This window comes from Diceros bicornis, chromosome 20 (assembly GCF_020826845.1).
Source record: "Diceros bicornis minor isolate mBicDic1 chromosome 20, mDicBic1.mat.cur, whole genome shotgun sequence".
Taxonomy (NCBI): Eukaryota; Metazoa; Chordata; class Mammalia; order Perissodactyla; family Rhinocerotidae; genus Diceros; species Diceros bicornis.
In genome coordinates this window covers 17313267-17339166 of record NC_080759.1, presented here as the reverse complement: position 1 = coordinate 17339166, position 25900 = coordinate 17313267, and the positions used below count along the sequence as shown (strand labels likewise).

The window sequence follows — 25900 nt, the reverse complement described above, 5'->3', positions numbered from 1 at the left end:
TGTATGTCTGACTTCTTTCAGTTAGCATAATATTTTCAAGGTTCATCCAGGTTGTAGTATGTGTTAGTACTTCATTCCTTTTTATGGCTGAGTGATATTCCATTGTATGGACATACCACATTTTATTTATCTGTAAATGTGGATAAATAACACTTGGGCTGTTTCCACTTCTTAGTTATTATAACTATCGCTGCTATAAACATTTGTATACATGTTTTTGTGTGGTCGTATACTTTCATTTTTCTTGGGCATGTACCTCAAAGTGGAATTGCTGAGTGATACAGTAATTCTTTGGAAAGTTCCTCAACTGGTTAAACAAAGAGGCTGGATCATTTTACATTCCCATTTCAGTGTCCAAAGATAGTGAATCTTCTTATTTTTTTATTTTATAACTGGAAATTTGTACCTTTTGATCCTCTTTACTGATTTCACCGACCCCTTATCCCCCTGCCTCTAGCTGCCACCAATCTATTCTCTGTATCTATGACCTTATTTGTTTTTTGGGTTTTTTTTTTTTTTTTTTTGGATCCCAGATATAAGTGAGGTCATATAGTATTTATCTTTCTCTGACTTATTTCACGTAGCATAATGTCCTCAAGTTCCATCCATGTTGCTGCAAATGGCAAGATTTCCTTCCTTTTTATAGTTGAATAATATCCCTTGTATAAATATATATACACCACATCTTCTTTATCCATTCATCCATCAGTGGACACTTAGGTTGTTTCCATGTCTTCACTATTGTAACTAATGCTGCAGTGAACATGGGAGTGCATATATTTTTGAATTAGTGTTTGTGGTCTTCAGATGAATACCCAGAAGTGGAATTGCTTGATCATATGATAGTTCTACTTTTTAATTTTTTGAGCAAACTCCAGACTTTTTCATAGTGGTTGTACCAATTTACATTCTCTCCAACACAATTTATATTCTCCTTGTCTCACCAACAGTGCACAAGGGTTCCCTTTTCTCCACATCCTCACTAACACTTGTTATTTTTTGTCTTTTTGATAATAGCTATTCTAACAGGTGTATGTGATATCTCATTGTGGTTTTGATTTGCATTTCCCTGATGATTAGTGATGTTGAGCACCTTTTCATGCACCTCTTCACCATCTGTATGTCCTCTTTGGAAAAATGTCTATTCAGATCCTCTGCCTATTTTTTAATCAGATTGTTTGTTTTTGCTATTGAGTTCCATGAGTTCTTTGTATATTTTGGATGTAAACCTCCTGTCAGATATGATTTGCAAATATTTTCTCCCATTCAGTAGGCTGCCTTTTCATTGTGGTGATGATTTCCTTTGCTGTGCAGAAGCTTTTTAGTTTGACATTGTCCCACTCATTTATTTTTGCTTTAGTTGCCTTTGCTTTTGGAGTCAGATTCAAAAAATCATTGCCAAGACTGATGTCAAGGAGTTTATTGCCTACGTTTTCTTCTAGGAGTTTTCTGATTTCAGGTCTTACATTCAACTCTTTAATCTATTTTGAGTTAATTCTTGTGTATGGTGTAAGATAGTGATCCAGTTTCATTATTTTGCATGCAGCTGTCCAGTTTTCCCAAAACCATTTATTGAAGAGACTGTCCTTTCCCCATTGTATATTCTTGGTTCCTTTGTGGGTTTATTTCTGGGATCTCTATTCTGTTCCATTGAGCTATGTATCTGTTTCTATGTCAGTACCATACTGGTTTGATTACTATGGCTTTCTAATAAGGTCTGAAATCAGGGAGCGTGAGGCCTCCAAGCTTTGTTCTTCTTTGTCAAGACTGCTGTGGTTATTTGGGGGTTTTGGGTTCCATACAAATTTTAGCATTGTTTTTTGGTTTCTGTGAAAAATGCCCTTGGAATTTTGATAGGGATTGCATTGAATCTGTAGATTGCTTTGGATAGTGTGGACATTTTAACAATATTAATTCTTCTAATCCATGAACACAGAATATCTTTCCATTTGTTTGTGTCTTCTTGAATTTCTTTCATCAATGTCTTATAGTTTTCAGTGTATAGGTCTTCTACCTCCTTGGTTAAATTTATTCCTATGTATTACGCTTTTTGATGCAATTGTCAATGGGATTGTTTTCTTAGTTTCTCTTTCTGATAGATGGCTATTGATGTATAGAAATGCAACATTTTTGTATATTTATTTTGTATCCTGCAATTTTACTGAATTTAATTAGCTCTAATAGTTTTTTGGTAGAAGCTTTAGGGTTTTTTATATATAATATCATGTCATCTGCAAATAGTGAGTTTTACTACTTTCTGATTTGGATGCCTTTTCTTTTTCTTGGCTAATTTCTTTGGCTAGGACTTCCAGTACTATGTTGAATAAGAGTGGAGAGAGTGAGCATCTTTGTCTTGTTCCTTATCTTAGAGGAAAAGGTTTCAGCTTTTCACTATTGAGTGTGATGTTAGCTGTGGGCTTGTCATATATATATATGGCCTTTATTATGTTGAGGTATGTTTTCTCTATATCCACCTTGTTGAGAGTTTATCATAAGTGGGTGCTGAATTTTGTCAAATGCTTTTTTTGCCTCTGTTGGGATGATCATATGATTTTTTTCGTTTATTTGCTAATGTGGTGTATCACATTGATTGACTTGCTGATGTTGAACCATGCTTGCATCCCTAGAATAAATCCCACTTCATCTTGGAGTATGATCCTTTTAATGTATTGTTCAATTCAGTTTGCTGATATTTTGTTGAGTATTTTCGTGTCTACGTTCATCAGGGATGTTGGCTTGTAATTTTCTGTCCTTGTCTGGTTTTGGTATCAGTGTAATGTTGGCCTCATAAAATAAGTTTGGAAGTGTTCCTTCCTATTCAATTTTTTGGAAGAGTTTGAGAAGGATTTGTATTAATTCTTGTTTAAATGTTGAGTAGACTTCACCAGTAAAGTGGTCTGGTCCTGGACTTTTTTTGTTGGGAGATTTTTGATTACTGAATCAAACTCCTTACTAGTAATTGGTCTGTTCAGATTTTCTATTCACAATTCAGTCTTGGTAGGTTGTATGTTTCTAGGAATTTATCTATTTCTTCTAGGTTGTTTAATTTGTTGGTGTATAATTTCTTCATAGTAATCTCTTATGATCTTGTATTTTTGTGGTATCAACTGTAATATGTCCTCTATTTTTTCTTGGTGAGTCCAGCTAAATCTTTGTCAGTTTTGTTTTTATATTTTCAAAGAAGCAGCTCTTAATTTCATTGATCTGTTCTATTGTCTTTTCAGTCCTTATTTCATTTAATTCTGCTGTGATCTTTGTTATTTACTTCCTTCTGCTAACTTTAGGCTTTGTTTGTTCTCCTTTCTGTAGTTCCTTGAAGTGTAAAGTTGTTTGAGATTTTTCTTGTTTCTTGATGGGGGCATTTATTGCTATGAGGAATCTTATAAGTTTTGGTAAAATACACATAAAATTTGCCATCTTAGCATTTTGAAGTGTAAAGTTCTGCATTATATTCACTTTGTCATGCAACCAGTCTCCAGAACTCATTTTATCTTGCAAAACTGAAACTCAATATCTGTTAAACAACTCTCTAATCTCCCTTCCCCCCAGCCTCTGGCTACCACCATTCCACTTTCTGTAGTAAATTTGACTACTCTACGTAGCTGATATAAGTGAAATCACACAGTATTTGTCTTTTGTGACTGGTTTATATCACATGGCACAATGTTGTCAAGGTTCATCCATTTGTAACGTGTCATAATTTTCTTTTTAAGGCTGGATAATATTCCGTTGTATGTATATACCACATTTTGTTTATTCATTAATCAGTAGATGGATATTTGTGTTGCTTCCACCTTTTGGCTATTGTGAATAATGCTGCTATAAACATGAGTATACAGAGGATAGTGAATCTTAACCTTTCATGTACATAAGAAACCTCCTAAGGAGCCTTTTAAAAATGCATATTTATGGCCCTATCTCCTCCTTGTGATTCTAGTTTAGTATGTCTGGGGTGGAGTTTAGAAGCGTTTGAGCACTTCAGGTGATTTGAATGCAGGTAGACCTCCAATCGTATGAAGTCAGGATGTAGGATCATATTGCTTGGGCCCTAGAGTGAAATCTGGTTTGCACCATCTCTCTGCTTCCCCTTCAGCAATGTATACATCATGAAGAGGAGAGAAGGTTGGTTTTTTCTTCTTCCCTTCCTTCATCAGGATAACTCACATGTTTTCCATACAAAACCTTTCCAAGCTTCTGTCTAGTCCCTAACATCAAGTGAAACTGAAGCACAAAGTCATAAATAAATTAGGGTCCAGCAGTGCCTGTAATGGCTTTTGGAAAGAGAAGGAGTGATCCTTCCAAGATCAATCATGAAAAGGCCTAAAACAGAGGTGTACTAGACCACAGTGCAAAGCTCATCCATTTCAGGAATAGTGCTATCTGTGCCAGAGAGAATTTAGAAAGGTTCTGATGAGAGAAAAATGGGCAAGAATGACCAGAATTTCTATGGTTAATTGAAAGTGTTCACTGAAATTAGTCTGAAGGACAGGTGTCTAAGGCTGGAAGCTAAATCAGTAACCTATTTATCAGGAGATCTCTGTCAGCCTTCACAGTCGGCTTGCTGTGTGACCTTGGGCTACTTATTTGATCTGCTGAACCACACTGCCTACCTAGTAAATTGGAAATGATCTTCAAAGTTTTATAAGAAAAACTCTGTTTCCTAAGCATTATTGACTGAAGTGCTGGCTTCCCACTGATGTCCATGTGTACGGATGGGAGGTTAGAGATTTCTAAGAACGAGGTCATGTTGCTATAGTTGAAGTTAAAATACTGACTTACTGGGAGGTATGGCCGTCAACTCCAACAATAACTTAGAAGAATAAAGGCTAAATTGTTTGAATTTGTGGTTATGATTTAGGCCATGAGCTTTCAACACCCATGGGCACACATAGGCGTGAGTTGTGAATGGCCTCACACATAGTCGATTGAAGGAAGATATTGATTCACCTGGATGGAAAATCATTTATTGCACAGTAAACTCACATTTTCCCTGAATCCAAACAGCTACATGCTAAAATAATAATGTTAATTTTGATCATGAATATCTCATTTTATGACAAACAGCATATCTGGTCAATGAGAGGAAACCTAATTTCCAGAACCTTTTATATCTCTAATTCTTAAAGATACAACTGTCCTGATGGCCACCTTGATGGATCTTAAGTGGCACAAGATAGCCGAGTACCCGTGAATCATTAAGAAAAGATGTTTCATTTGGTTCACTGACAGTGTTAAATCTAGTTAATTACTTTCTAGTTATTTAAATTGATTCAAGTTTATGGTATATACTATGATTATTAACATAAAATTCAAATTCAGTTGGAACCAAATAGCCCCTTGCTTCTGCAGGGTGTATGGAGGAGCAAGAGAGGGTCCAGGTTAGTAGTTCAAATGCCAGCTTCACCATTACTAGCTGAGCAGGTAAAAGTTTGAGCAAAGTACTCAGCTATTTTGTGCCTCCGTTTTGTTAGTTAAAGAAAATACTGCTTGGGGCCGGCCCCGTGGCCTAGCATGAAGTGTGCGCACTCCGCTGCTGGGGGCCTGGGGTTCAGATCCCGGGCGTGCACCGACGCACCGCTTGTCAGGCCATGCTGTGGCAGCGTCCCACATGAAGTGGAGGAAGATGGGCACAGAGGTTAGCTCAGGGCCAGTCTTCCTCAGCAAAACGAGGAAGATTGGCATGGATGTTAGCTCAGGGCTGATCTTCCTCACATACAAAAAAAATACTGGCATCTACCTGAAGGATATGAGTGAAAATGGATGAAGTGTTTTGAATAGTACCTCTTATGTAGCAATCACTCAAATATTAGTTTATTGTTACTATTACTGTTGTTATCATGGCAGTTTCTGGTTTGCTTGGCATTTTTACATGCATTTTCTCCTTTGAGAAAACTGTAAGCTAAGTAGGGCAAATGTCATAAACAAAGAACATGAGAATAAAAATGTGACTTGGCCGTGGTCGCAAAGCTAGTAAGTATTGCTAGTGTGGCTAGATCCCACATCTTCTGACTGATATCCCCTCCCTCTCACCATATAATGGGACCCCCTTCTCCAGCCATGCTGGATAAATGGAGGATTGTTATAATATGATATTATCTTCCCGGGACATTATCTCCTTAGTAGCCACATCTTCCTGGGGTTCCAGGTTAAGGTCAAGACCCTGAGAGCATCTGGGTCTTGGGATCGAGGATCATTTTACTGACCTTAAGTTGTGTACCAGTATCATGGGGTGTCTCAAATCTTGGATTAAAGGAGCTGTATGTGACAGAGGCTTGGGTGGATTACCATATTTTCACACTGGCCAAATCTTTATTATTATACCCTCCAAGTTCAGAGCCTTCCCAAATCATGCTAATAAGTAAAAGTGTTACCAGAAGAGATGAGAGAATTGAACCTGTAAATTAAATCTTTGTGCCAAATTACAAGATTTTTTCCCCCAAAGTCTCATCCAGGGGTCTTGACTTCTTCATTGGGGTCTTGGTATCTTGTGACATGTAGCACCTTCCAGTTAGCACTGGACACTCCCCACAAGGGTGCAAACAGTTCTAACATCTTAGCAATAAGGATATTGCTTAGATCCATACTTTCCAAAATCTGAATCAAGTGTTGAAAGGTGAATGATCTAGCCCTATAGACTATGCAAACATTAGAAAAGAGAATTCTGTTAACACCAGATAGCCTTTTCTGTAAAGAAATGCAGAATGTAAGAGAGCTATATAAGCACTGTCCAGAGAGACAAATGAAAAAGAAATACACGTCAAGGAGGATTTGAAGTATCCATTGCTATTTTATAGAAGCTGGCTCTACTCATGTTCCTTCAGCTCAAACCCTACAATTATTCACTTGGATTTTAACAATAAAATACACAGTAGTTAGTGAAATTCAAGTTCAGGTATATGTCATCTAACTAAATAGATAGTAGGATAACTAAATTAGAAATTTTAACTCATGAAAATTGCTTTTTGTTGTCTACCCTTCAATATTATTTAAGAAAATAAGTATTTCTGGGTTATCTCGGGGATTTTTGACATGGCTGCAAAATGTTGGTCCATTCTTTTTCCTTTAGGCCCTAGGAGCTGGGATGAAATCGCATGATTTAATCACTCTGAATCCATGTGGCTCCTCTGAGATAGGGCCAGATGTAACCAGAAGGATTTATAGGGTGTAAAATTTAGAATGGATTAGGAAAGCATTTCTGTGTTCCGCCCAATACATCCTAAATCAACATCCCCTGAATGGACCAGAGCAGTCTCTGGCTGGCCTAGTGGGGAGGTTGTCATGGCAACTGACTGGTAAGCTGAGCCAGTGGAATGTGAATGCAAACAATAGCGTGATAAGATTGTGTACAGAGCTGCATACTAAGGCTGCTTCCAGCCAGGTACAGTGACACATCAGTAGAAGTGTGAAACTGTCACTGCATTTTGTGTACCTTCTTACAATTCTGGCAGCTCATTTGAAATTTATCAAGTGTCCTTTTCCCAGATGTTGGTAAAAATATTGCAGCTGACAGATAACAGAAGCTACGGAAAACTCAGCACCAGTAGATAGATGCAATGGTGTGCAAAGCCCTGGAGGGCTGTTAGACCATCTCCACTCAAAAATTTCCTAAAGGAGATTGAAGCACACTGAAGGTAAATCCAGTGATCCGTGAGTGCCACCTTGTGTCCAGTTAGATACTGGAAATTTACCAAAAGCCCACCCTCAAACTTTTTCCATGTCAGCCCTGCTACTGCCCAATAAAAAGTTAGAGCTGGATTATGTTGGAGTTTGGTAGTCCCTTTTGCAGCAGAACGTGCACACGAAATCTTCTAAGCCTCAAGTTAATGAAAAAATGAAAATTAATAATTTTGGTAGAATCTGAAACGAGGAAAGAAAAAGATACCAAATAACATCAGTCCTGGAAATGATTATGAGAGGCTACAAGGTGGGCCAGGGCTTGAGGGAAGAAATGGCAAAGACAGACTGTGTTAATGTTGCCATTACTAAGAATCCTTAACTCTTGCCAAGGGACATTTTTTTATTCTTGTTTGAGGAAGATTGGCCCTGTGCTAACATCTGTTGCCAATCTTCCTCTTTTTTCTCTCGAAAGCCTCAGAACATAATTGTGTATCAATTGTAGAGTTGTAGCTCTTCTATGTGGGACACTGCCTCAGCGTGGCTTGATGAGTGTTGAGTAGGTCCGTGCCCGGGATCCCAACTGGTGAACCTTGGGCTGCCGAAGCAGAACACGCGAACTTAACTGCTATGCCACTGAGCTGGCCCTTAGGTTTGTTTGTGTTTGTGTCTATTCAGCCATGCTGGTAGCATAAATGAATTGATAAAGAAAAATAAAGTGTGAACATCACCAATTCTACTTTATAAGTTTTGTTCCTGGTTAATGAGTAGCAAGATGGTAACATTTGCTCAAATGGCACCTCATACCTGCCTCTTATCTCTCACCCAAACCAAACCTGCCACCCACTGCTGTCCCCCCACCACCATTCAAAACCATAACCAAGTCCCACTGAATTTCAGCAGAGGTATGAAATAACCAAGCTGTGTTTCTGTGTGTTTCTTCCAGGTTTTGAGTTTTTTGAAACAAGCGCCAAGGATAACATTAATGTCAAGCAGACATTTGAGCGCCTTGTGGATATCATCTGTGACAAAATGTCAGAGAGTTTGGAGACTGATCCGGCCATCACTGCCGCGAAGCAGAACACGAGACTCAAGGAAACCCCTCCTCCACCGCAGCCCAACTGTGGCTGTTAATGTCCCCACACACACAGGCAGCTCCGGGGGTTGGTTGCTAACTGCATTTATAAATGGTCGATTAGCCTTCATTTATACTGCCTAATAATTATTTGAGGGAAATCTTTGATGTCAATGGCTCATACATGCATTCAATTCTTGGAAGATTTCCCATGTTAATATGTGGCAAATATGTGATCTTAAATTTGTAAGGCCTATCCATCTATAAACATCTGGTATTTGCATGTGATTTGTTGTTTGTCTTCTAGGCTCTTTTTGTTTCAGATTTCTTCTCAGATTAAGCTACTGCTGGGACCTCAGACTATAATTTCACTACAACTGACTTTTGTGCCACGGGTTCAAATTACGCTATTCACTTGTAGGGATAATAATCAAGGAATTGCTTGTGTGTGTGTGTGTGGGCAGGGAGAGATCTCAGGAGACCTTATTTGCTTTACTTTTAGTTGAAAATCAAGTGGAAATATTACCCTTGATTAGGGAAACTGTCATGAGTCTGGTCAGTTGACTGTTCAGGAAATATGTCTATTTTTCATTGTTATTTATAACTGAGGAGACCATTGACTATAAAGAAATCAAAATATCGTGTTTAAGGCCCTTACAAGTTTCATCAGAGAGTAAATATTTCTAGTCAGGGAAATAATAAACAATAATTTTAATTTAGATGTTTAAATAAGGAGTACCCTAACTCAGGACTTTTCTTCCCACTGGTTCTACCCAACCTTCTGAATATTTGAGGGCACTGACAGACTGAGACTCAGCTAGTTCTTCTACTTGGTTAAAAGTTATTTAAATAGTATCTCAATGGCTCCCAGGGTGAGGAAAAGACAATTGTCATCTCTAATCTTTTTCAATGCAGGTGTTCATAATTCTAAGGCATATCCCCATTCTGCAAGCCTTTAAAAATGTTTAAATTACTCAGAATACACTGGAGCTGAGAGTTACAGAAACCTTTTAGGATGCCATAAGCAATTTGAGGAGAAGAAGGAAACCATTTCAACACCCAGATTCTTTCTCCCAGATTTCCTGAAGACCATATACGAAAAACAAGCAGACAAACTCCACCCGATATTCTGACTGAGCAAGAGAGGGAAATTTGGCATCTGTATCCTTACTCGGCATTATTTGCAGCTGGGACTTTAAGAAGGCAGCAAGCACAGACGGGCAGATTTGGAAGTGGACTTCCCCCCTTTGGTGATCATGTTAAAGATGTTTTTTCCTCTTTTCAAAAATAGACACTTCTGATGAAACTATTGTGTGCAAGTTTATCGGGCAAGGATATTGATAGGGAAACGTGCATCTAGCTAAAGAGATCTCTGGCGAATAAATGCCTACAAATCAGGGAACTAGGTCACATACACATTAGTGAGTGAGAAGATGAAAATTATAGGAGAGAGCGTTTGGGATGTTTTAAGCCTATCCATGTTATTTCTCACAGTCTTAGCTTAAGATCCACTAACTGGTAATAAATTTCCACTTTGGCACCCTGCAAGGCAGGCCTTAGCTTAGTGAAGACAAGAACACATTAATGCTTTATTAGATTTTAATGGGGCAACCAGCTTCAAAAATCATATAAATTAAAATAAAGGGAGAGAAGGCAGGAGGCATCAAAACAGATTTGTTTGCAACAGAAGTCTGTCTGCATGATGTTGTAATATTTCCATAACCTGGACTAGACAGGGGCCATGTTAAATAACATAGCTGTTAAGCTCACTTTTACAATCTGATAGGAAGCAATAAAGCCACGAAGACCTTCCCATCCTCTCTCACAGCCCCCATCCCACACATACATACAGATGTGAAGGGCCTAAATGTGATGTTTCAAAGGGCTTTTCCAGAAGGACCTTAATATGTTTATTATTGTAAAATGGAAAGCAAAATGAGAGATGGTAGAAAAGTGGAAGGGAAAGAGGTGAGTTTTGCTTTCTTGTAAACCCCTTCCCTGAAGAAGAGATTGCTATTGAAATTAACCAGCCCTAGGACCAGAAGACCTAAGCCCAGTGCCCACTTCCAGTGTCAAACATGCCAAAGTTAAACTACTTTTATGCCAGTCAGGGGAGCATGATGCAACAACAGCCCAAGTGTCAGTGCCAGGGAACATGTCGATAATTTCTATTTTCCAAAACTCAGTGAAAGAGAAGCCTTCCTAATTGATTCTCAGTTCTGAAGCTCCTACCCTGGTGTGAATTTCATTGAGAAGTTTCCAAAAAAGATTGTCACAGAGCTCAAGTGAATGAACACTTATATTCCTGCTGTAAAGAACATAGAAAGAGATTATTCTCTATTCCTAATTTCATCAAGAGATCCTGGTTTTAAAATCAAATTTGGCAAAAGAGGAACCAGCCCAGGGTAACTAAATGAGCTTCTATTGGCATCAAGCTATATTACTTTTAAATTAGAACATGTAATTCCAACGTCGTTCAGTCTTTTGGCCAATGTGGGCACTCACCTATGTGCACACACACACACTATACTTCCTACGTTCTCTCCATCTGCCAACAGCTTAAATAACCACAGGTCATTTTTACTAAAGACCTCACTAAATTTGTTTTCAAAAGAACAAGACACTTTAAAAAGTTTATACTTGTGTTAGTTTGTAAATTTTAGACATCCATCTTTTGTCTTTAATGCAATTCAATTAGTGTCTCAAATATGAATTTCTCTTCCTCTGCCACCCAACTCCTCACCACCCCCAGCCCTCCAATTACTTTTAGAAACAAACCTTGATTGTTTTGAGCAGATCCTTCCAAGAGCTTTGGTTTGGGTGCATTCCTTTTCTTTCTTAATGTCACTGAAAAGTTAGACTAGAAATTAGTTCATCTAAATAGCCATCCACGGAGTGAATCTGCATTTCAGCTTTTTGAGATGTGAATGGATGTAGAAGGTACGTGAAGTTTCTCAAGTCCTAAGATGGCAATTGACAAGTTAGCATTGCATCTACAGGCTCATAAGAATTGCTTCAGGACAGTGAAGCAGTTCATTGCTGCTGCCCCCACTGAACAGCTTCTACTGCCTTGAACTTCCAAAGACCATAAGGTCCAAGAGGTTCTTATAGTTCCTCCTTAGGTCACTTGAAATCAGGATCCCTTTGCTGCCTGGTAAATAAGTGCTAAGATTTTTATTTGGAAAGGGAACTATGATGATGCCTTCAGTTGTAGCAGAAATCTGCAGCATTGTTATGATAAATGTGAAGTATACATTCTACAAAATTACAACCCAAATTATATGACATATACATACTCAATAAACAAATATAATTTCACCTACTTAATCCTTAGCCAGATTAATTATAGTCCTTTTGTTTAGCATATGGGTTATTTTTCAGGAACCAATTTAAACTTCCAATTTTAACTACATCTATGCTGAGAATGGACTTGCAGATATGCAATGTTCTTCTTTAAAAGTAAAATACAGTCCACTATTAACTGAACTTCCATGAAGCGACACTAATTTGAAGCGTGGTAGTTGGTAATCAGTGGCTCATTGTGCTTTATCCAATGTGTATCTTAGTGCTTAGTGAAGACGTACTATGCCATCCTTCAGTCAACCGTGTGACATTTGTGAGACCCTGTTAAAAACGTATCCAGACTCTACCAAGCTATTCCAAGGCTGAGGTAGCAGCTGCCTGTGAACAACTGTGGGATAAATCTTATTTTAAAGTCATGACTAAAACCCTTCTAGACCAAAAAGTGTTTGTTAATAATTTTCATATACTATTGGAATTCTCAATCAGGTATTTTGGTGTGGCATACTTGGGAGGTGGCCTGTCTTTCTGTCTGAAGAATCCTCCCCTTAAATTATAGTTTGCATGACTGGTACCTGGAACTCTCTGTTCCTTTGTGTGTATACCCAGTGTGCATGTCAGGGTGCCACGTGAGCAACTAGACCCATGTGGCCTTCCTAATCACCCCCTGGAAGATGCAACCTTTGCAGCTCTGCTTAGCTTTGCCTATTTGTGCATACTCCCTGTGCTTGAGTCGTTGACCAGTAAAATGGTGAAATCTTTCTGATGAGCTGAACTGTGAGGGTCACCTTTTTAGAGTCCTTTATATTTTAGGTGAATTTTTGACCAAAGCCTGTTAAAGACATAAAACTATTTTATATTCTGGAATGAATTGGGACAAATTAAGTAAAAGATAAAGTTTATGACCAGAAAAAAGCATCTTTAACCCTATAATCCACCTAAAGGGCTCCAGGTTCTAGAAATACAATATCTGCTAAGGGAGCAAAAATAGGTCTGGCGAATTTATCTAAAATATATCTACCTATTCTCATTGGTATTTCATAAATAAATATAGTTTCTTTTCTTAAAAACAGAAATGCTTGACACTGCAGTCAAATAATACTTCCCTTTGGTAGCTTAAAATATTTATACTTGTTGCCCCTCCCAACACATACACCCTCCCATACAGAGATCCCCTTTTTATGGAGGGAAATTTCCATATATGGTGCTTTCTCAGTGCTAGGGAAAAGGGAGCTTTCACTGTGTGCCAACTGTAACTCACATTTTGTTTAAAAAGTTCTATGAAATAGATTCTTCACACTGATTTGATTTGTGTGTCTATGCACATAATTAATTCCCATTAAAAAGAGGATAGAGAGAAAATACATTTTGCAAACATTCTAGACAAAAGAAATTAAATTTCAAAACCTCTGTCAGACCTCAAGTACTAAGATCAGAACACCTAACTAGTGGACAAACAACATTCGATTTGCAGTTCTCTTTTCTACTTCCTAATTTTTTATCTGCTTTTCAGTTTCTTAAAGCACTATCCTCATAGAATGACAGGGCCATGAATAGGAAATGAGACTTGAGTTTCACCATTTATCTCCCATAAGCACTATTACTGGTGAAGTTTTAACCAGTTATTACTTGCTGAAATGAGGGTGGGTGGTTACCTGTGTATCTCACTGACCTGTGTTTATACTTTCCTTTGTTGTGGACAACTGAGAGTTGGCTGTGGCTTTATTTCTTAATGGGAATATTTCCATATTCATGTTGTTTGGGGCTAGGGATTGCTTGGTTCATGAATGCTGTTCTTAAAGACACAGATGGGACATGAGCCACACAGACACCTGGCCTTTCAGGGAAGTGAGCATGACTTCCATCTGTCTAGTGGTGCCATACTCCTCGTGTAAGTGAAGTCTGGGGATTGTTTGCTCTATAAATATGATGGTTTTTCACGCATTGTTTCATCATCCCTAGGATGTGTGCTGAATAAAGACTTCCTGTAATTCCTGTTAATATATTGTTAATGTCAGACGTGATGTGATACCGTTGGGCTGTCCAAATGTACAACTATTTAATGGTGTTTGTGGAACTGAAGTGTCTTAAATGTTGCATGAAATATGTTATAAAAATAGATTTGTTTTCTATTTTTCAACACCTCAGAAGTGAGGGTTCATGGGCCAATAAGTGCAATATTTAATGACTTACTCAGTGTATATAAACTAGTGTGAAAGAGTGAATTATAATGAATGTGTGAGATGCTTTGATGGCTGTGTGACTTATTCAAATTATTTCTTGTAGCTGTATTTGTCTAGTGATGCAATTTATACAGTAAATATCTTATTGGTGTCATGTGAAACTCCTCCGTGCCTACTTCAAAGTACTTTTTTTCCTATAAGACCAAACACTTAGTATCTGTGAATATGTCAATTTTGCCTTTTAGAATTGTGCATTTTATTTTCAAGACAGAATGGCCGTTAGTTTATTTTATATAGGCATTCCCTTCTTTAATTCAGACTTCTCCTTAAGCCTCTTATAAGAGGCTAATTTAAATACCAACGAAAAAATATGCACATAAGGAAAAGTCAGTTTTATTCTTCTCAGAAATGTTGATCACATGTTCTGTCTACTAAGAATTTTTACTGTTGTAAAAATTTTTACTGTTTGTATGTATATTTTGTTGTTACTCAACCTTGTTTTTGTGTTTTGTTGTGTTTTGCAAATTGAATACTGTCAACCCTGGGAATCCTAAAATATTGATGTCTTTTTAGGTTGTAGCTAATGTTATATTCACTTTCAATTCTCAATTGTCCACATTGATGATATAGGAGAAGCAAAAGTCAGAATCCTTAAATCACTGGTATGTCTTCGTAAACTCATATACTCATCCTCAAACCCTCTTGGTTAATCCCACAATTGGTGGCCTAGAGTTTCACTGAGATGCAAAAATCAAAAAAATTAGGCCTGGTTGTTGGATTACCAAAAACTATAAGTGTTTGTATATATGAAGTTAAAGTAGGTCAACTACCTTAAACTCCTCTTTGCCATTTTCAAGTTTTAAGGCAAAGCGCTCATTTTTAACATTGTGCTTTGCCTTTTCATTTAGTTAGCAGAGTAAATCATGATACCCTTAGGAAAAAAAGTTGAGTTATTCACTAAAAATGATGAAGAGCAGTTGGTTTCAGATGACCATAGCCATCTGTACATCATCTGAAGCCTTCAATTCTCTCTATGACAGTTGCCTGAAATTGACATGTGAGGATGTGCCAATCATATTAAATGGCTTTGGGCTACTGCTGGCAATGTGTGGCCCTATTTTAAATGTGATAGCCTGAAACATTTATTCAGCTCTCAAACCCACTGAAGAGGTCAAGTGAAGGTGGGTGAAACAAAGAGGTTAGTGACGACTTTGTGCCAAATTAAAAAAATATATATATATAAGCAGGTAGCCAACATTAGAATGATAATTTAAGAGTGTGTTTAAATGTTTAGTTAGCCATCATGCAGTTATTGAATACAATGTACTCACTGCTGCGGGAATCAAACAAGGAAGAGGTATGGTTTCTGCCCCTAATAAGCTTGCTGACTAAAGAATGAGGGAAAAAAAGCCAGGATATAATCTAAATGCTGAGTTATGTCAGGATATGGGAGCACAGAGAATGGGGGACCTATAAGAACTGGAAGAGTCAAGAATGGCTTCATTCAAGAGGTCAAACACAATCCCAGAAAGAATTAGATAGTGAGGAGATTGGGCCAAGCAAATAAGTGGGAAAAGTCACAGTATGTTCCCTGTGAACGGAAGGGTGACAGAGCTGGCAGCTATAGATTGTTGTTTTCTCCAGAGAGCCAAACTCGCCCCCTGAAACCCAACAAATTACCCAAGTTTTGCTCTCTCTGTTTTTGTCCCCATGAGGAAGACAAGCTGCAACATCATCATATTCCTCTGTGCTGAGCAACCCCAGACTTGGCCACAAAACACAAACTGCTTTAAAGCCACATTAGAACAGTTGATTTAGACATTTTTCCCATGCACCAAACCACAAGACATTGTCTAATCCAATGTCAAGCAAGCAGATGTGTGCCCAGAGATTTTTCTGTAGTTCCATATTTCCCATAAAGGGCGTTGGAAAGTGCACAGATGAAGACCTTCCTTTGCAACCAGGTACTTTTTGGTTCCTTCTCAGTGACTATACTATGGAGGTCTTCTTAAGAAAATATTGAGTAACAGCTTAATGCTTTCATATAGTGATAGTGACCTTTAGTTGAAAACTACTGCTGCACAGCAAATATCGTGACTCTTCATGTGTCCACAGGAGCTCTTGTCTGGGTTTAAAGCTATAAAGTGTATTCACATTGTGAAATTTTAATTCTCTTTATTGAAATTAATTGTGTGAAAACTATATGTGCTGTTAGGTATTAAGTTTGAATGTGAATTCTGTATAGAAAGTGGTTTTTGTTCTTTGGGTTTATCTTGTTTTATTTTTTGGAGATTACAATAAATATCTAAGAGACTATATTCCTGAATTTCTCAGCCTTAGTCTGATAAATTTTTTCATCTCCCTTCAATTTTTATTACTTTTGGTCCTAGGATACCTATTTCCATTTCTTGTTACCTTTCTCCTCTACAATCCTAGGCACAATGCTAAGCCTGAACTAGAGACAGAGGGTGAACACATTTTTATTTAGGGCTATGGGTTTCTAACACACAAATTTGGATTTAGGCATCAGAGTTAATTTCAATACTTTTAGGTAGGCACTTTTACACCTGACTGACTGCATTCCAGAGTCACAAAGCTCTTGGTTACAGAATCAAGAATGGCTGCTAAGGTATTAAAAAGTCACCTCTACTACCTGAAGACTGTGTGTCCCTGCATCTGGAGACTAAGGTCCAGTGATCATTTTGGCACCCTACTCTCACAGCCTGGGAAAGGAACAGTCAACAAGGACAACATGTGGGTGGGATGTGTAAGTAATGTGGGCTTCACGTAATGCATGGTATACGATACATCAGTGTACCATCAGTGATACATCAGATTCTGTGCAAGCTTGCCTTGGTCTTGGACCTCAGGGCATGGTAACGTACCCAGCAATCAAGCTATTTGTATCACAGCAGATTCACTACTAATTTTGAGATCCCTTAGTGTTCTAGTTGTGCCACCAGCTCTATTGCTACATATTTTCTCCCAAATATGCCTCTTAGGGCAATTTCCAAGACTCTGCACTAAAAATGAGCCAAGTGAGAAGGTCCTTGAATATCCACACAAGTCCACATGGGTCAAAATAGCTTTCTAAACTGAACCCAGTGACAGGAGGGCCACCTACCTGGGTAGATAGAGCAGGTAACACACAAAGAACCAAAATTAAGGGAAAAAGTAAAAGGAGTCCACTTATACTGTCCACAAACATTGACAGAATGTTTTTTATATGGTAACTTCTTGTTATACATGAAAACACATACAGTCGAGTCCTGATTCTCAATGAACTCACAATTGTGATAGAGGAAAATGTATAGTTAATATAAGTTACCACAGTTTACAAATTTAGTATTCCCTAATATTGCATCTAATAAATAATTGAAATGAACATTAGAAATTTGTTTTATTCTAAAAAAGCTCACAAAAAATGTCTCCTCTGAAATGTTATAAAATACACTTTTTAGACAATAATCCTCTACCCCTAGATAAACTGGTAAAAAATCTTGCCAGTTAACATCATACTCAACAGGGAAAGACTGAAAGCCATTCCTCTGAGAACAGGAACGAGGCAGGGCTGCCAACTCTCACCACTCCTGTTAACATAGTACTGGAGGTTTTGGCCAGAGCAATTAGGCAAGAAAAAGGAATAAAAGGAATCCAAATAGGTAACGAAGAAGTGAAACTCTCACTATTTGCAGATGACATGATTGTATATATAGAAAACCCTAAAGAATCTGTTGGAAAACTGTTAGAAACAATCAACAACTACAGCAAAGTTGCAGGGTACAAAATCAATCTACAAAAATCAGTTGCATTTCTATATGCTAATAATGAACTAACAGAAAGAGAGCTCAAAAAGATAATACCATTTACAATTGCATCAAAAAGAATAAAATACCTAGGAATAAATCTTACCAAGGAGGTGAAGGACCTATACAATGAGAACTACAAGACATTATTGAGAGAAATCCACGATGACATAAAGAAATGGAAAGATATCCCATGCACGTGGATTGGAAGAATAAACATAGTTAAAATGTCTATATTACCTAAAGCAATCTACAGATTCAATGCAACCCCAATCAGAATCCCAATGACATTCTTCACAGAAATAGAAAAAAGAATACTAAAATTTATATGGGGCAACAAAAGACCCCGAATAGCTAAAGAAATCCTAAAGAAAAAGAACAAAGCAGGAGGCATCACAATTCCTGACTTCAAAACATACTACAAAGCAATAGTAATCAAAACAGCATGGTACTGGTACAAAAACAGACACACAGATCAATGGAACAGAATTGAAAGCCCAGAAATAAAACCACACATATACGGACAGCTAATTTTCGACAAAGGTGCTAAGAACATGCAATGGAGAAAGGAAAGTCTCTTCAATAAATGGTGTTGGGAAAACTGGACAGCCACATGCAAAAGAATGAAAGTGGACCATGTGCTATCGCCATTCACAAAAATTAACTCAAAATGTATCAAAGACCTGAAGGTGAGACCTGAAACTATAAAACTCATAGAAGAAAATATAGGCAACACACTATTTGACATTGGTTTTAAAGGAATCTTTTCGGATGACATGCCTACCCAGACTAGGGAAACTAAAGAAAAAATAAACAAGTGGGACTTTATCAGATTAAAGAGCTTTTATAAGACAATGAAACCAGAATCAAGATGAACAAACAACCAACCAGCTGGGAGAGAATATTTGCAAAACATACATCTGACAAGGGGTTGATCTCCATAATATATAAAGAACTCACACAATTGAACAACAAAAAAACAAACAACCCAATCAAAAAATGGGCAGAGGAAATGAACAGACACTTCTCCAAGGAAGATATACAGATGGCCAATAGGCACATGAAAAGATGCTCAACATCACTAATCATCAGGGAAATGCAAATCAAAACAACACTAAGATACCACCTCACGCCCGTTAGAATGGCTATAATCACCAAGACAAAAAACAACAAATGTTGGAGAGGATGTGGAAAAACAGGAACCCTCATACACAGCTGGTGGGAATGCAAATTGGTGCAGCCTCTATGGAAAACGGTATGGAGATTCCTCAAAGAATTAAAAATAGAGATGCCCTATGATCCAGCCATCCCACTACTGGGAATCTATCCAACGCACCTGAAATCAACAATCCAAAGAGGCTTATGCACCCCTATGTTCATTGCAGCATTATTCACCATAGCCAAGAAGTGGAAGCAACCTAAGTGTCCCTCGACTGACGATTGGATTAAGCAAATGTGGTATATATATACAATGGAATACTACTCAGCCATAAAAAAAGACAAAATCGTCCCATTTGCAACAACATGGATGGGCCTGGAGCGTATTATGTTAAGTGAAATAAGCCGGAAAGAGAAAGACAAACACTGTATGATCTCACTCATATGTGGAATATAAACCAACACATGGACAGAGAAAACTGGACTGTGGTTACCCGGGCAGTGGGGGTGGGGGGTGGGGGGTGGGCACAAGGGGTGAAGGGAGTCATATATGGGGTGATGGACAAACAAAAATGTACAACCCAAAATTTCACAATGTTAGAAACCATTAAAACATCAATAAAAAAAAAAAAAATCTTGCCAGTGACAAGACCTCAGAAGGACTACACATGTTACCTGGTCATTCTGAGGTTCCTGTGGCCAAACCAGTTCCAACTGGTTCTAGCAAGAATCTCCCTCTACTCTCACCTCTTAGTAATAACCCCCTGGCTTTGAGTTAATTTAAAAATATGAAGTTACAGGGCCAGCCCCACGGCATAGTGGTTAAGTTCCACGCATTCTGCTTCAGTGGCCCGGGTTCATGGGCTCAGATCCCAGCACGCACCTACACCACTTGTCAGCCATGCTGTGGCAGAGATCCACAGATAAAGTGGAGGAAGATTGGCACAGATGTTAGCTCAGGGCAAATCCTCCTCAGCAAAAAAAAAAAAACATGAAGTTACTATGTGGCTATTTCTCTCACAACAGCATTGAGAAGGTAGACCTGAAAAGAATACATCTGTCACCCTTGGAAGATGCTAACTCCTTCTCTCCTAGGCTTCCGGTTGGATTTGAATAAGACCCCTTCTAAATAGAAGGCCACATGGCAGGCTCTGGTCTGTGGACACTTCTCAGGAACACCCAGCCTCTTGGTTCTCTTATTTCTCCTCTAACTTTCTTCTCACTTCACCCCACACCCAAGTGGAAAGAGTCTTTAGTGTGGTGGAGAGGTAGTCTGGCTGCCCGACTTTTCCTCCTAATCTATTGTTTATGTCCCGTATCCTGTAGCACTAGAGTTTCTTGTTTATTAATCCTAAATCTCAGGCAATTGCAACTAAAAATCATATTCTTTTTTTAATGTATTGTCTCTCAACGCAATTCTACTGACTGAATGGAAGAAAGGCAAAGAGTATAGACAATATAAGGAAGACAGGCATTGGGAGAAAATCTAAATTAATATTCCAAAACGATCCTAATAAGCAGGCAATTATAATACAATTTGATAAATGCCAAGATAGAGGTTTCATACAAACTATCGTGAAAGCACAGAAGAGGGGCAATTAACCCAGATTAGAGGCAAGGATTGGGATGTTCTGAGAAGGCCTACTAGAAGGAATGAGGCTTGGGTTAAAACATATGGGAGATGTAGGAGTTATGCAGAGGCAGAAGTGGAAGAAGGTTGTTCCAGAAGGAGCATCAAATGCAAACGACGGAGGTATAGCAGAGCATCGTGTATTTATAGGACTCCAGAGTCATGCACATAGGTGACCACGGGGTGGAAAAGGAGCTCAGGGCTGGGATTATGACACTTGTCTGAAATGCTTGAAAAGTCTGGATTTCTTCCTCCAGCTGTGACAAATTCTTGAAGGAGTTTAAGCAAGGAAGCAGTTTGATCAGATTCGAATTTTGAAAGATCGCTCAAATGGCAACATGGGAAATTGACTAACAGGAGGCAATAGTGGGAACAGAACACGCACTAGAAAGCCATTATGGGTATCTAGCAGTTATATGCCCAAATTAAAGGTGGCTTAGTAGTGGTGAAAAGTAGGGGATGCACAATAGTTCAATTTAGAATGTAGGTAATGGTGACCAATAAGATTCCAAAAGAGCGAGAGCTAGAAATCAAGGGTGATCCTGAGGTTTCTGACTCAGTTTATTAGGTAGATCTTAGTGCCGTTAACTAAAGGAGAAAGTACAGGTTCTCGTTCAAGATGGCAATGCAGAAAGATCCTGAATTCACCTCATCCCACAGACACACCGAATCTGCAGCTACATATGGAACAACTTCCTCTGAAAAAACCTAAAAACTAGCTGAGCAACCCCTACACATTGGGAAAATGAGAAAAAGACCACAACGAAGAGTACAGGAGAGTCTGAGACACAATCTTGCCGTAAACCCTACCCTGGGCACAGCAACCCACAATCAAAAGGGAACACAAAACTCGGGGTTTCTCCCTAAGAAGTGAAGGGTTTTAACCCCACATTGTGCACCCCAACTTTTAATACCTGCACCTGAGAGATGAGCCCCCAAAACATCTAGCTTTGAAAACCAGTGAGGGTCACATCCATGAGACCCACAGTCTATAGTGAACTGAAAAACAGCTCATAAAGGGCTTGTGGGCTCAGATCCACTTGTCTCAGGCACCAGCACAGATGCAGCCAACTGAGAGGCACCCAGACCTTATGTGAAAGAAGCTTACTGTTTATCTCAAAGCCTGAGGGGCAGGTATCTAATTTAACACACATCTGCAGGCCTGCTGGGGTACTCTCTGAGGATGGAGGCTTGAGGGTACCATATTTGTTCTCTTCCTCTGCCACACACCAGTTCACCAGTTTCTCCCAGAAAGGAGCTTCTGCCCTACTTTGGCACCCTGATTTGTGTGGCTCCTGCCCACGTAACATCTCTAAATCACCCGGCTCCGGTGGCCAGCAGGGCTTACGCTCAAGGGTCCTACAGGACTGTAACCAATGGAGAAACGGTTCTTAAATGGCTACCATCCCCAGAGTATACGAAGAGGCAATAGACAGAGGCGCCCACTCTTCCTGTGAATGAGGCCTATTAGCTTATCTTCATAGCTGCAGCCTGACTGGCAGGCTTCTAATTAAACGCACATCTAAGGGCCCACTGTAATCCTCTTCAGAAACCTCAGAGGGCAGGTGTTATCTTTGTTCTCTCCCTCTGCCACACTCCAGAGCACCAGCATCTCTTGGAGGAGGGCTCTTACATGTATCTGGTGCCCTAGTTTTTATGTCTGGTGCCTCGGTTTTTGTGGCTGCCACCAGGGGATGTCCCTTGATCACCTAGCTCTGGTGGCCAGCAGAGCTTGCATTCCTGGGTCCCATGGTACCATAACAATGGAGAGAAAGTTCTTGGCAGGCTACCACCCCCAGGGCACTGTGTAGACAGCAAACTGAAACACACCCCTAGTCTTCCTGTGAAAGAGGCTTATTTGCCTCTCCTGAAGCTTCAGCCCGAAGGGCAGGCTTCTGGTTTGGCACACATCTAGGGGCAAACTGGGTATACTCCAGGGACAGAACCACTGGATGTCATCTTGGTGCTCTCCCTCTGCCTTGCTCTAGGCCACTGGTATCTCCTGGAAAGGACCTTGTATACTTGTCTGGAGCCCCAATTTTTGTGATTGCCACCCATGGAACTCCTCTAGATTGCGTGGCTCTGGTGGCCAGCAGGACTTACATCTGCACGCACACAAGACTGTATATGTTTGCATACTTTAAAAGCTGCTGCTGGAGGGTCTGACCTCCAATTAGCCTAAATCTAGATGTAGATTGAGATACTCCCCTCGGAGTCACTGAGCCTTCGGCTACTGAGAGCCATTAAAAATAAAATAGGCTGCTTGGAAATCACAAAATTTTGAGTGACAACCAAGAGTTAGGGCAGGGTTAAACAATAAGATTCATCTCTTACATGAGGCCACTCCTTGAAGACTAGGAAAAGTGGCTGTTTTATCCAATGCATAGAAACCAACACAGAGAGTTAAGCAAAGAGAAGAAAGAGAGGAATATGTTCCAAACAAAAGAACAAGGTAAAACATCAGAAAACCCCGTATTGAAATGGAGATGTGATTTACCTGATGAAGAATTCAAAATGATAGTCATAAAGATGCCCACTGAACTCAGGAGAAAATGAATAAACATAGTGAGAACTTCAACAGAAAGATAGAAAATTTAAGAAAGTGAGAATAAACATAGTGAGAACTTCAACAGAAAGATAGAAAATTTAAGAAAGAAAATAGAAGTCACAAAGCTGAAGAATACAATAACTGAACTGAAAAATACACTAGAGGGGTTCAACAGCAGAACAGATGAAGCAGAAGAAAGGATCAGTGAACTCAAAGAAAGGGCAGTGGAACTCATCCAATCAGAACAGCAAAAAGAAAAAACAATTTTAAAAAATGAAGATAGCTTAAGGAACTTAAAAGATAATATCAAACAGATTAATATTCACATTATAGGGGTCCCAGAAGGAGAAGAGAGAGAGAAAGGGGTAGGAAACTTATCTGAAAAAATAATGGCTGAAAATTTCCTTAACCTAAGGAAAGAAACAGACATCCAGATCCAGGAACCCAGAGAGTTCCAAATAAGATGAACCCAAAGAGACCCACACCAATACACATAATTAAAACATCAAAAATTAAAGACAAAGAGAGAATCTTAAAAGCAGCAAGAGAAAAACAACTTGTTACATACAAGGGAACCCCCATAAGAATATCAGCAGACTTCTCAGCAGAAACTTTGCAGGCCAGAAGGGAGTGGCACAATATATTCAAAGTGCTGAAAGAAAAAAAACTTCCAACCAAGGATACTTTATATGGCAAAGATAACATTCAGAATTGAAGGAGAGAGAGAAAGTTTTCCAGATAAGCAAAAGCTAAAGGAGTTCATCACCACTAAATTATCTTTACAAAAAATGTTAAAGAGAATTTTTTAAGCTGAAAAGAAAGGGCATTAATTAGTAATAGGAAAAGCATATGAAAGTATAAACCTCACTGCTAAGGGGAAATATATATCAAAATTTAGAATAATCTAATATTGTAAAGGTGGTGGATTAATCACTTATAAAACTAGTATGAAGGTTAGAAGACAAAAGTAGTAAAAATAACTATAACTACAATAATTAGTTAAGGGATACCCAAGATAAAAAGGTGTAAAATGTGATATTAAAAACATAAAATGAGGAGGGAGAGTAAAAATGTAGAGCTTTAGATGCATTCAAACTTAAGTTGTTATCAACTTAAAATAGACTGTCATAAATATAACTTGTTTTATTAAAAACTTAAAGTTTCATGGTGTCCACAAAGCAAAAACCTATAGTAGGTACACAAAAGATAAAGAGAAAGGAATCTAAGCATACCACTACAGAAAATCAACAAATCACAAAGGAAGAGAGCAAGAGAAGAAGAGAGGAAAGAGGAACTACAAACAACCAGAAAACAATTAATAAAATGGCAATAAGTACACACTTATGAATAATTACTTTAAAATAAATGGAGTAAATTCTCCAATCAAAAGACAGAGCTGCTGAACGGATAAAAATCAAGTCTATATGCTGCCTATAGGACTCACTTCAGCTATAAGGACACACACGAAGTGAAAGAATGGAAAAAATATTCTATGCAAATAGAAACCAAAAGAAAACTGGGGTAGCTAGGCTAATATCAGACAAAATAGACTTTCAACAAAGACTGTAATAAGACAAAGAAGGGAATTACAAATGATCAAGAAGTCAGTCTAACAAGAATATTTGTAAATATTTATGCACCCAACATAGGAGCACCTAAATATAGGAAGCAAATATTTACAGACCTAAAGAGAGAACTGGACAGCAATACAATAATAGTAGGCGACTTTAATATCCCACTTTCATCAATGGATAGATCATCCCAGACAGAAAATCAATATGGAAACATTGACCATAACCACCAAGTTAGACCAGATGGACTTAAGAGATATATGCAGAACATTTCATCCAAAAGCAACAGATTACATATTCTAGTCAAGTGCACATGAAACTTTCTCTAGGATAGATCATATGTTAGGCCACAAAACAAGTCTTAATAAATTTAAGAAGATTTAAATTATATCAAGCATCTTCTCAGACCACAATTGTATGAAACTAGAAATTACAAGAAGAAAACTGGAAAATTTACAAATATGTGGAGATTAAACAACATGTTACTGAACAACAAATGGCTCAAAGAAGAAATCAAAAGAGAAATAAAAAAAATACCTTGAGACAAATGAAAATGGAAATACAATATACCAAAACTTATGGGATGCAGCAAAAGAAGTTATAAGAGAGAAGTTTATCACTATAAATGCCTGCATCAAGAATCAAGAAAAATCTCAAATAAACAACTTCACTTCTCAAGGAACTAGAAAAAGAAGAAAAAACAATGCCCAAAGTTAGCAGAAGGAAGGAAATAACAAAGATCAGAGTGGAAATAAAATAGAGACTAAAAAGACAACAGAAAAAAAAAAAATCAGTGAAACTAGAAGCTGGTTCTTTGAAATATAAAAAAAAATTTGACAAACTTTTAGCTTGACTCACCAAGAAAAAAAGAGGACTCAAATAAAATCAGAAATGAAAGAGGAGATATTACAACTGATACCACGGAAATACAAAGGATCATAAGAGACTACCATGAAGAATTATACACCAAATTCATCAATCTAGAAAAAAATGGAAAAATTCCTAGAAACATACA

General features: G+C 38.3%; 1 protein-coding gene across 2 annotated transcripts in view; it reads left to right on the top strand.

The window, feature by feature from the left end:
• RAB3C (RAB3C, member RAS oncogene family) overlaps positions 1-9118 on the top strand; it is a 271180-nt gene extending 262062 nt beyond the window's left edge. For both annotated transcript variants that reach the window (XM_058564045.1, XM_058564044.1), the window contains exon 5: positions 8561-9118. In XM_058564045.1, the coding sequence (XP_058420028.1) occupies positions 8561-8748 (188 nt within the window). In that variant the 3' untranslated portion in view covers positions 8749-9118. The remainder of the gene's footprint in view (positions 1-8560) is intronic.
• Positions 9119-25900: the final 16782 nt, after the last annotated feature.